At 35.9% G+C, this 12,400-nt stretch overlaps 1 protein-coding gene across 9 annotated transcripts in view; it reads left to right on the forward strand.

The window, feature by feature from the left end:
- Window positions 1–12,400, forward strand: part of SLC10A7 (solute carrier family 10 member 7) — a 273,235-nt gene that overhangs the window by 9,782 nt on the left and 251,053 nt on the right. For all 9 annotated transcript variants that reach the window (XM_077139878.1, XM_077139879.1, XM_077139881.1 and 6 more), the window contains exon 3: window positions 9,041–9,177. In XM_077139878.1, the coding sequence (XP_076995993.1) occupies window positions 9,041–9,177 (137 nt within the window). The remainder of the gene's footprint in view (window positions 1–9,040; window positions 9,178–12,400) is intronic.

Consider the following 12,400-nt stretch of genomic DNA (forward strand, 5'->3'; position numbering starts at 1 on the left):
ACCCTCTGTTTTTGTGACAGTATTGAAAACTTTTCTTAGGAACATTTCATGCCTGTTATTTCCCTGTTAAAAGGCCCTTCATAGCTCACTGTCTTCTCTTGGCCCTTGTGCCAGTTTGAAAGGATTATATACCCTAGAAAAGCCATGTTTTAATCCTGATCCATCTTGTGGAGGCAGTGGTTTGTTTTAGTTCCTATTTAGTGCTGTAGGTTGGAAACTTAATTAGATTATCTCCACAGAAATGTGACGCACCCAATTGTAGGTATTAATCTTTGATTAGAGGGCGATGCGATTCTACCCATTCCAGGTGGGACTTGATTAGTTTACTGGAATCTTTTGAAAGAGGAAGTATGTTGGAAAATACTTCAGACCACAAGAATCACAAAGCCCACACAACCAGAGACCTTTGGAGATGAAGAAGGAAAACAGCTCTGGGGGAGCTTCATGAAACAAGAAGCCTGGGGAGAAAGCTAGCAGATGTTGCTGTGTTCCCCGATGTGCCTTTCTAGTTGAGAGAAACCCTGAATGTCATCGACCTCCTTGAACCAAGGTATCTTTCCCTGGATGCCTGAGATTGTACATTTCTATAGCCTTGCTTTAATTTGGACATTTTCATAACTTTAGAATTATAAACTTGCAACTTAATTAATTCCCTTTTTAAAAAGCCTTTCTATTTCTGGTATATCACATTCTGGCAGCTAGCAACCTAGAACAGCCCTTTTTTACTCATTTTGCTGGGTTCTTTACTGTACCATTCCTATGTCATTGTTTCTCAATGTCATTTTTAGGTCAGCTAGCATTTTCTAACTACATTTATTTTTTATAGCCTTTTTCTGATTATGAAAGTTTTATTTGCCTATTACAGAAAGATTAAAAAAAGAATAAATTGTTATTAACATTAGTATATTTTTCAGTCTTTTCCCTGTAAGCATACTTTTTTTTTTTTTTTTTTTCGTTTTGTGGGAATCAAACCTGGGTCTCTAGCACAGCGGGCAAGAACTCTGCCACTGAGCTAGTGTTGCCCGCCCTAAGCATATCTTTTATATAGAGAATATTTTATAAATAAAAATGGGATATGTTTATATTTATATATTACTACACACACATATACGCACACACACACTCATATAATCTTATATTTTCCAGGTAATGCTATGTAATGATTCTTTTTCATGTAATTTAATATCTTTATTTAATTTTTCTTCATTTACCTATGTTATATTAAAAATAAAGTAACTTAAATTTTCTTTATCTTTAGGTACTATTATTTACTTATGCACAATTATTTACTTTGAGAATTAAAAGACACAAAAGTATATATAGGGCGGGCCGCGGTGGCTCAGCGGGCAAGAGTGCTTGCCTGCTATGCCGGAGGACCCCGGTTCGATTCCCGGCCCCAGCCCATGTAAAAAACAAACAAACAAACAAAATATAATAAAACAAGAAAATGTTTAAAGATGTTTCCCTTTCTTCCTCCCTTCCTTCCTTCCATCCTTCCTTCCTTCTCTCTGTCTTTCCTTCCCTTCCTCCCTCTCAAAAAAAAAAAAAAAAAAAAGTATATATGATTTAAATTTTTCCATTCCCCCTCCACCATATATACAGTTCTCTACTCCATTAAAAAAAATGGACTTTTTAAAATCCTTCTGGAGATATTTTTTTTTGTAAAGCTTATATTTATGTATTCCTCGCCTCCCCCCACCCCGCCCCGCTTCAGATTATAGTTTTTAACACTGTTTGGTACTTTACCCTTTTTTGTTTAAAACCATCTAAGGATCGTTTCAGGTCATCACATAAAGAAGTTTCCTGTTCTTTCTGTATGCTAAATAGTAGTCCTTTGTATGATATATTATGATATATTTTACCAGTCCTCTATTGATGGACATATAGGTAATTTATAAGGTTTTGTTACAAACAGTGCTGCAAAGGATAACCTAAAAATTTGTCATAAAAATATGGTTTGCTTATGAGAAGGATAAATTCCTAGAAGTGGAATTGCTGAGTTAACTGATATATGCAGTTTAAATTGTGGTAGATATTCCATGTTTCTAGAATGATACCAGGTGCACAATAAGTACTGGGATTAATCACATATGTGATATTGTGGTACTCTCACAACTCTCCATTATTAAAACTTACTCATCTCCCTAAACAGAAATCCTATGCCCAATTATGCATGAACTTCCCACCCCTGCTTCTCCCCACCCCAGGTAACCTGTACTCTGATTTCTGTCTCTATGAGCTTGCATATTCTCCCATATTTTCTTTGTGGTTACCATGAGGCTTAAATTTAACATCCTAAATCTATAACAATCTCCTTTGCTTTGATACCAACTTAACTTCAATAGTATCCACAACCATGCTCATAAACTCCCCATCCCTTTCATGTAGTTCTTGTCACAAATACATGTGTATATATTACAAGTTCAAAGCCACTGATGTATCATTGCATCTTAGGCATTTGACTTTTAGATCTTGTTAAGAAGTGAAAAGTGGAGTTACAAATTGAAAATAAAATAGTACTAGCATTTATATTTACCCATGTTGTTACCCTTACTGGAGATCTTTATTTCTTCATGTGGCTTTGATCTATTATATATTGTCCTTTCCTTTTAACCTATAGAACTCTCTAGCTCTGTTGTAGGACTGGACTAGTGACAAACTCCTTCAGTTTTATTTCCCTGGGAATGTCTTGTTTTCTCCTTCATTTTTGAAAGATAGTTTTCTCAGATATAGAATTCTTGGTTGGCTCTTTTTTACTTTCAGCAGTTTAAGTATGTCATCCCACTGCTTTCTTGCCTCCATGGTTTCCAAAGAGATATCATCACTTAATCACATTGAGGTTTCCTTGTTCATTACCTGTTTCTCTCTTGCAGATTTGAATTCTTTATATCTTTGGCATTTGACAATCTGATTATAATTTGCTACAGTGTGGGTCTGTTTGGGTTTATCCTGTTTGGAGTTTGTTGAGTGTCTTGAATGTGTATATGCCTGTCTTTTGTTATATTTGGTAAGTTTTCAACTATCATTTATTTAAATATTCTCCCTGCTCCTTTCTCTTTTTTTTCTCTCTGGAACCCCTACAATGTGTATGTTGGTATGCTAGATGGTATCTCACAGGTTTCTTAGTCTGTATTCAGTTTTCTTCATTCTTTCTTTTTTCTGCTTCTCAGATTAGATGATTTCAGTTGTCTTGTCTTTTACTCCTCTGATGCTTTTACCAGCTCCAATCTGCTGTTGAATCCCTCCAGGGAACATTTAATTTGTCACAGTACACTTCAGCTCTGTTTGCTTCCTTTTCATAATTTCTTTCTGTCTATTGATATTCTGTTTGTGTTCTTCTATCATTTTCCTGATTTCCTTTACTTATTTGTTCATGTTTTCCTTTAGTTCTTTGAGCATATTTAAGACCAGTTTTAAGCGTTTTTGTCTGATATGTTCTAGCCATCCTCATTGATGGTTTTTAATGCTTTAATTTTCTCCTCTGCCTGGCCTATTTCTTCTTGTTTCTTTGCATGTTTTGTAACCTTTTGTTGAAACGTGGACATTTTGATATTTTAATGTCTTACTGGTGGACTCTGATGCATTTGTTCCTTCAGTTTGTAGCCAGCTGGTGTCATGACAGCACTTTCCTTGAATTCCTGGAGCTAGCAACAACAGCAAGGACAACAAAGCCAGAGAGAGAAGGAGAAAAGGAAAGCAGCTTCCCCATTTTTCTGCAGATTGAACTTTTGCCAGTGGTTCCTTTAGGACACCCATACAATGAGTTTAGAAAATAGCTTCAGGCCAAAGCATAGGGGTCATCCTGATCCTTTCTGCACACTCATCTGTTTGTGGGCATGTGCATGTGGCTCTAGAAATTTCCCCATTTACATAGTTATGAGGAAACAGTTTCTTTAGGGGCCAGGGCATTGACTATATGTTCAACAGCCAGCAATCTCTTGCCTCAGTTAACTCAACTTGACTGCTTTCTCACAAGTTTCTGTAGCAGACTTCTGTGAACTGCCTCCTACACTCAGGATGGTGAGTCCCTCAAGCCATCACCAAACAGATTGGGACATATATACATGCTCTCAGTACGTGATGAAGATTTTTCTGCTATTTCTGGAATCAGGATCTTGGATCCGGGGTAGGGGGTGGGCCAGGGTTCCATAAAATCCTATCACTTTTGTTTTGTTTAACATGGATAGGCAAGAAATGTCACTGAGCAACCACTGCCTGCCCCTATCACTTTTTTCTTTTTTTTTTACATGGGCAAGCACCAGGAAATGAACCCCTATCAGTTTGCTTTTTCTTTTTTTCATTGGCAGGCACCGGGAATCGAACCCAGGTCTCCAGCACGGCAGGCAAGAATTCTGCCTCCTGAGCTACTGTGGCCTGCCCACCTATCACTTTTAGTAGCTTTTTGTTTAGCACTTACCCTGTTACTGCAGTCTTTAATTGTTTTTCTGGAGTGCTGAGAAAGTTTCCTCGAGTTCTTGTTAGTTGGGGGAACAGAGTCCAGAAGTGTCTCATTCCTTCAACATAGTTTTTTTCTATACCCCTTACCATTCCATTTCATAGTTTACTAGTATTTCAATCTACTCTATTTATTTTAACATTTGTTCCCCCTATTATTTATATATTTTTAATCCATATTTTTTTACTCATCTGTCAATATCAAAGATAAAAGGAGTATCAGACACAAGGTTTTCATGCTCGTATAGTCACATTGTGAAAGCTGTATCATTATACATTCATCTTCAAGAAACATGATTACTAGACCACAGCTCTACAATTTCAGGCACTTCCTTCTAGCCTCTAATATACCTTAAATTAAAAAGGGATATTTATAAGATACATAAGAATAACCTCCAAAATAACCTCTCGACTCTGAAATCTCTCAGTCACTGACTCTTTATTTTGTCTCATTTCTCTCTTCCCTCTTTTGGTTGAGAAGGTTTTCTCAATCCCTTGATGCTGAGTCCCAGCTCATTCTAGGATTTCTGTCCCACGTTGCCAGGGAAGTTTACACCCCTGGAAGTTATGTCCCATGTAGAGAGGGGGAAGGTGGTGGGTTTGCTTGCCATGTTGACTGAGAGGGAGATAGGCCACATCTGAGCAACAAAAGAGGTTCTCTGGGGGTGACTCTTAGGCCTAATTTTAAGTAGGTTTAGCCTATCCTTTGCAGGAATAAATTTCATAGGGACAAACCCCAAGATTGAGGGCTTGGCCTATTTATTGATTTGGTTTCCCCACTCCTTGTGAGAATATCAGAAATTCTTCAAATGGGGAAGTTGACTATTTCTCCCTTTCTTCCCATTCCCCCAAAGTGACTTTGCAAATACTTCTTTATTCACTGTCTAAATCACTCTGGGATTTATCAGGACATCACACTAACTTGGACAAACCAACAAAATTTCATATCCTATTGAAGATTCCACGTACTTATAGTTTCCAACTAAACTGACTATACAAGTTAAACTAGGAAATGCACTACCCAAAATATAAATTTTGCACCAAATAAGCATCTCTTTCTTTATGCTCACACAAAAGTTAAAGTTTTAAAATATGGACTATATCATCTTTTACCCAATCTTCTGATATACCTTAGTTCTATCCAGATTAGCTTCATTCATATCTCTGCTCAAAGTCTCATCACTTTTTAAACTTTTCACACAGTTCCCACATGTGGTACTACTGCCTTTCATAGCTTCAGAGCTCTGACTCTGAGTCTCAGGTGAGACATGACCGAAGTTTCTGGGAAAGACCGTGTTATATACAAACAGCTCAATATCTCAGAATTTAAAATTAGCTGTTATACTTCCTGAATATTATGTGGCTGCTGCAAGAGCTTACAATCTAGGACCCTTTACAAGAAGCCCCAACCTGACAACCCATGTAATTGACTTTATTTATCAATTTTTTATATTGTAGTTAATCCATATGATTGAGGCATGATAATATTTGTCTTTTTGTTCCTGACATTTCATTCAACATGCAGCTCTTAAAGTACTTTCATCTAGTTGCATGCCTCGCAACTTCATTCCTTATTGCAGTGCTCAGTAGTCCATTGTATGTATATGCCATAGCTCCCCCTTCCATTCCTCAGTTGTTGTACACTTAGGCTACCTCCATTCATTGTGGATCCTGAACACTGCCACCAGAAACACCAGTGTGCAAATATCCATTCGTGTCCCCACACTCAATTCCTCCAGATATATACTGAGCAACAGGGTTTCAGGGTCGTATGGCAGTCCCACCCCTAGCTTCCTTTGGAACCAGCACACTGCCCTCTGAGGGGCTGCACCTCTCATTTCCCTATGAACAATGAATAAGTACATCTCTTTCTCTACATTTTCTCTAGCACTTGTTTTTCTCTGTTCATTTTTAAATAGTTTTATTCACACATCATACAATATAGCCTAAGTGTGTAGCCATGTGTTCACCACCATACTCTATCTGAAGACATTTCATTTTCTTCCACAAATAATCCATACCCCTTTCCCAATCCCCATCCCCCAACATTGACATTTACTTTTGTCATAATGCCTTTGTTACATTTCTGTGGAAGCATATTACAATGATACTGTTGACTGTAGACCCTAGCTTACGTTGATTTTGCTTTTTCCCATATACCATCTATATTCAACACCTTGCAATACTGACATTCCTTTGTTCTTCCTCATGCAAAAATTTTTTAAAATTTGTATATTTAATCACCATCGTTGTATACTCTAGGCATTCCTAAATTATACCATCTCAGTCTTTTTCCTTGTATCTTTCCTACTGGTTTCATATGTATCCCCAGCCCTTCTCCCTTTATCATACTCAAATTTAGCTTCATTTAATGTATTTATATTATAGTGCTACAATCAGGTAGTTTTGTGCTATCCATTTCTGAATTTTTACAATCAGTCCTGTTGCACAATCTGTATTCCTTCAGCACCAATTACCTAATCTCTACCCTATTTCTCTCCCCTGATAACCTGTGTTCTTAAATTAAATTCTCCAGGTTCACTCATTAATGTTAGTTCATAACAGTGAGACCATACAGTATTTGTCATTTTGTTTCTGACTAATTTCACTCAGCAGAATGTCCTCATGGTCCATCCAGATTGTTACATGTTTCATAACTTTATTAAGTCTTACAGCTGCATAATATCCTATCATATGTATATACCACAACATTTGAACTGTTTCCATCTCTTGGCAATTGTAAGTAATGCTGCTATAAACATTGCCATGTGAATGTCCATTTGTGTCCTTGCCCTCATGTCCTCTGAATAGATACCTAGCAATGGAATTGCTGGGTCATATGGCAATTCTATACTTAGCTTCCTGAGGAACCGCCAATCTGCCTTCCACAGCGTGAATCCATTTTTAATATCTTTAGGATAAATGATTAGACATGAAAATTTTGGGTCTAAATATGTGAGTTGTATTTAAGCCCTTGATACATCTTCCCAAATTATTTTTCAGAAAAGTTGTACCATTTTATATCCCTATCAGAAATATATGTAAATAACCTTAGTTTCTGTATTCTGGCTAAGCATTTTATAATGATTTAAAAAAAATTAAAAATTACACTTAGTTGGTTTTTATACAATTCTTCTAGGTATATTTAGATGAGATTTAGTTTCAAGATACTGAGAATTCTCTGAACTGCTGATGTTCAAGTTTTCCCTGAGGTGAAACTTTAAGGCTTCTGCTTCAGTTTAAGGATGAGTCTTTATCTTCAAAAAATTGTCTGATGCAAGAATTCTTTTGGCTTCTGGTCTGCCCGATGTTGTCCAGTGGTCCTGGATTAGATCCAGATTGTTGGAAGTTCCTTAGTTATCGTCAGAGACCTCTTGTGAGTTCATAGAAACTGCTGTGTATCTCCACACAGGGGTAAAGATAGGAGAAGCTGCTGAGACAGATCCAAGAACTTAGTTATCGGAGAATGAGTCTGTATTAATCTGCTGTTTATTAAATTGATAAACTTTGGCTAATGTCTCTGAGCTGAGGAGCTCCTGCATTTCTTACTTGAACAGCCTAAGGAGACCAATTACAGTGTGCATTTGTGGACAGTGAATCTGTGGTATCTTGTTTTAGTGACTGCCTGCATGTTTTAAAGGATAATTTTTCGACTACTTTCTGAATTTGTTTTATTTGAACTGAATAACCATATAACGAAAAACGTTTCAAGTGCAAAAAGTTAGGTTGTATGTATTTGAGGCATAAAGGTTAATCATCCTATTTTAGTTGTGAAACTCATAAGATGTGCCTAGTTTGTCATGTTTAATGTGCGTTTTTTCCCCTCCTGGGACAGTGCTGTGATAGAATGGAAGAAGCAGGCATGGGCTTGAGAGCATGTCAGAAATGGATTGGATTCTAAGCTTCATTGCATAATAACTCTCAGCCTTAATTTCCTCAACATTAAAATAGGAATAATAACTTTCTAAAGGGATTGTTGTGTGAGGGTTCAATGAATTAACAGACATAAAGTGCTAAGCTCTGAACCTGGCATATAGCTGGTATCAGTAAATGTTAGCAACATAGAAATCTAGTGAGCAAATTTTGGAGGAAAAGCCATTTTGAATTAGAGAATATCATTGGGGAAAATATTTTAGAAAATTATTTTTGTATAGACTGTTATATCTTGTCAAATTGAGGCCTTACAAGGTCTGGTTTAATGAATAGAGATTTTTAATTGTATCTTATTAAAATGCTATAGGTCCTGCTAAAAATTTTTTAAAAGATTGCTTTTAATGAAGGTGAAATGCATGTTTGTCTATAGTGTTAGCAATCCTCAAATCTATACCATCTCGATCGTGGTCTATAGTTTTACAAATATGAATTGTTGGGTATTCTGCTAGTTAAAAGAAAGACTTTCAGAAATTTTATATAAAATACTTAATCATAAGTGACTTTTTTTTTCTCTTAGTTCTGTCTTACATATATGTTTATAGGTAAAAAGTCCAGCTATGAAATTATTCCAAATTTGATGTAATTTTAGTAGCATTTGCTCTTTAGAAATAGTTTTTTTATATTTGTTATTTTGTGTCCTTCATTTTTCCAGGAGCTGACCAGTGCTTTGATGCATATAAGACTGCATCTTTTTATTCAGATCTTTACGCTTGCATTCTTCCCAGCAACAATATGGCTTTTTCTCCAGTTGTTATCACTCACACCCATCAATGAATGGCTTTTAAAAGGGTATGTTTTAATTTTTTAGGGGTCCACTTTTAATGGGGCATCTTTAGTGATATTTTTATTCCTTTGGTAACTATATCCAAAGGGACTTATGTATCATATCTTACAGTGAAATAAAAATACCTTTAACTTTATTATTCTCCTTTAAAATGGTAGTGCTTCCTTGAGGACATTGATGAGAGAATTTTATAGCAGAACTTAAAAATATACCTTCATGCTTAATCTCAAAGTTCTAAGATGGCTACTTTTCTGGGAATTTTAAAGAGTGAGGATGGGAGAAAAATGGAAGGGAATAAAGGATATACGATCTATACACGTGTGTTTAATGTAAACTGTCAATGGGGTGCTTAACTTTTGTATTCCACATCTTACCAGATGTGTAAAGGGTGAACATAGTATGTGTTTTTAACACTTGTAGCAAAGGGGAAAGAAAATGGGACAAACATTTATTTTTTCACATATTCTATTTATGTTTGATATAATAGTTGAATTTAAGAATAGATTTTTAATAGAATTTTTTCATTAAAAATATTGTTATCGTTAATGAAAGGATTTGGTGATTTTTAAAAAAAGTTTCTGAAATGATTAAAAATTAACCATATTTGGCATCATAATGTAATTAGCTAAAAGACAGGACTTAATACCTAAAAATTAACTTCTGGTCCTATCCTTAACTTGCCGTATGACTTTGGGAAAAGTCATTTAACAGTTCTCAGCCTCAATTTCCTTGAAAAAAATGAGATAGCCATATTTTTATTCTCTATTCTGTAACAATATTGGGAATATTGATTAAGAACACTTATTCAAGTCATTTATTTAGCTCCTACTATTTACCAGGGATTATTATGGGTGCTGGGGAAGCAACAGTGAACAAGATTGGTAATGTGCCACCTAGTTTTGAGTTTGGGAGATTCACTATGTGTAATTGTCATTAAGTAAATAGTTAAGCATGATAGATAAGTAAATAGTTAAGCAAGGTAGAAATAAATGCTGTGAAGAGAGTAAAATAGTTTGGTATGTTTGAGAGTGGTTAGGTGGGCAGAGTTTTGGGAGTAGAATGTTCTAGGCAAAGAAACCAGAATGTGCAAAGGTAGGGGTTAGAAAAGTAAGCAAGAGCCAGGTCATACAGAATCTTGACGATAGGTCAGCTCTTTTTCTCACTGCTATGGATGCTATTAGTGGGTTTCAACTGAAGGACTGATATGGTCAGATTTGTATTTGCAAAGGATTCCTCTGGGCTCCTGTTCGGAGAATAGATAATAATGAGGCCAGCCAGACAGCTAGGGGGCCGGCTTAGATACTATTGTGGTGAGGTAGTAGTCCAATAGAGAGATATGTTTGTAAACAGGATATAATTTGAAATAAGAGCCCTAGAACCCACTAAGGTTAGAATGTTGAGAGAGGAAGACAGGGAGTAATCAAAGATGAGTTATGGGTTTTAAGTATGAGCTGTTGGGTAATTGGGTAATTGGTGGCATCACTTACTTAGCTGGAGGAAGCAGATTAGGAGGAAAGGGGGAAATGAAATCAAGAGTATTGTTTTGGCCAGACTGAGTTTGAGTTATATACAAAGTTCCACAGAAAAGCATAAAATGCCACATGAAGATGATGACATATAATTAGAGCAGTAATGTGTGATGTATATCGATAGCCAATGTTTACTGAATATCTGCTGTATGTAGGGCACTCAAGAAATAGGAAGATATCAAGTCATTTTCCTTGTCTTCAGGGAATTTCAGGAAATCTAGTTGGATACAGAAGACACACATATAAAATAGTAACCAACCAAAAGGGAGTAGCATAATATTTTTCAGATTAACAGTGAAATGTTTATTGAGTAAGAGATTCAGAAGGGTTGTATAATCCTAAAGTAGAGAGTTCAAAATGAGGCATTAGTGGGAGACAAAGATAAACATTTTCATTAGATCCAGGGTGTAGAAGAACTGAATTTCTGGCCCAAGGAGTTTGTATTTATAGATGATGGAGAGCGCTTAAAAGTGCTAAACAGGAAAACAATATGCTGAAAAGTGATTATTAAGGAAGATTAATCTGATGACATTGTACTGCCGATATTAGAAGAGTAGAACTTGCAGTTTTCAGTATGCTAAATATGACAAGCATACACTTTTCACTTGAGATGTTAAACTTAAAGGAAGCACACTTTGCATAACCTACAGAATGCTCCTCCTGGCTCACTTTTTCTCTTTCCCTCTCCCCATTTTAGTTAAATTGAGGGAGATGCAGATTCCTACCTCAGGATTGTATTTAAGTCATTGAAATAAATGTATTTCAAGCCCATACTCCTTACATTGCTTTGTTAAAGGAAAGAGTAGAGGTAGGGAGACCATACAGCAGGTATTTGTGGTATCAAGACTTGAGTAAAAAGTGTCTGAATGAGAATGCTGGATGTAGTCATGAGAAGAATAGAATTATGAGGTACATGAGGAGTCAGATAATTCCAGACTTCCAAACTGTATCATTAGAAAAAATTGATCCCATTGGTAAAAATAGGTAAATTCAGAGCAGAAGTTGATTTGTTAGAAAATATATAAATTCAATATTAAGCATGTTTATTTTGAGGTGGCAGTCATAGACAGGTACAAATTGTGGGAGGGTAGTTATGTTTAGAAATGTAAATTTAGAAGTATCCCTATAGATTTGGAACCAAGATTGAGAGGAAGGTAGGTTTAAAAGGTAAATGATAAAGTCAGAATGATGAAGTGCATTGGTAACCAAGAGAATAGAGTAACTTGAGAAGGAAGAAGGAAAGGAGAATGAGGATGGGGAAAATAATATTGGATTTGATGATCTGAAAATCACTGGTTGCTATTAATATTAGTACTTTTACTAGTAGAAGGGCCAGCAGTCACCTTCCAGGCAAATGAACAGAGAATGAGCTGAGTGTTCTTGGAGGTAGAACCCTCTTAAAGAAGGTTAGTATAAGCAACCATGAAAATGTAGGATTGTACCTGGAGGAGGCAATAGTACTAATTTTGCTGTTAGTTATCTATATTTGTGTGTTAGTTATCTTTATTTGTGTGTATTCTTGCCTTTTTGAAGGCAAGAATAATGTCATGTGTTTTTATACCCTCATGTAATATCTACCTGTAGAAGGCACATGTTCTCAAAATAATGTTTAAGATTTTTGTTTTGTTTTCTTTTGTTTTTTAAGCTAGCGATAAATCTGCTTCTTTGTACAAAAAAGGACCAGAAGTGAAGGAAAGAC

Source organism: Tamandua tetradactyla, chromosome 22 (genome assembly GCF_023851605.1).
Source record: "Tamandua tetradactyla isolate mTamTet1 chromosome 22, mTamTet1.pri, whole genome shotgun sequence".
Lineage (NCBI taxonomy): Eukaryota > Metazoa > Chordata > Mammalia > Pilosa > Myrmecophagidae > Tamandua > Tamandua tetradactyla.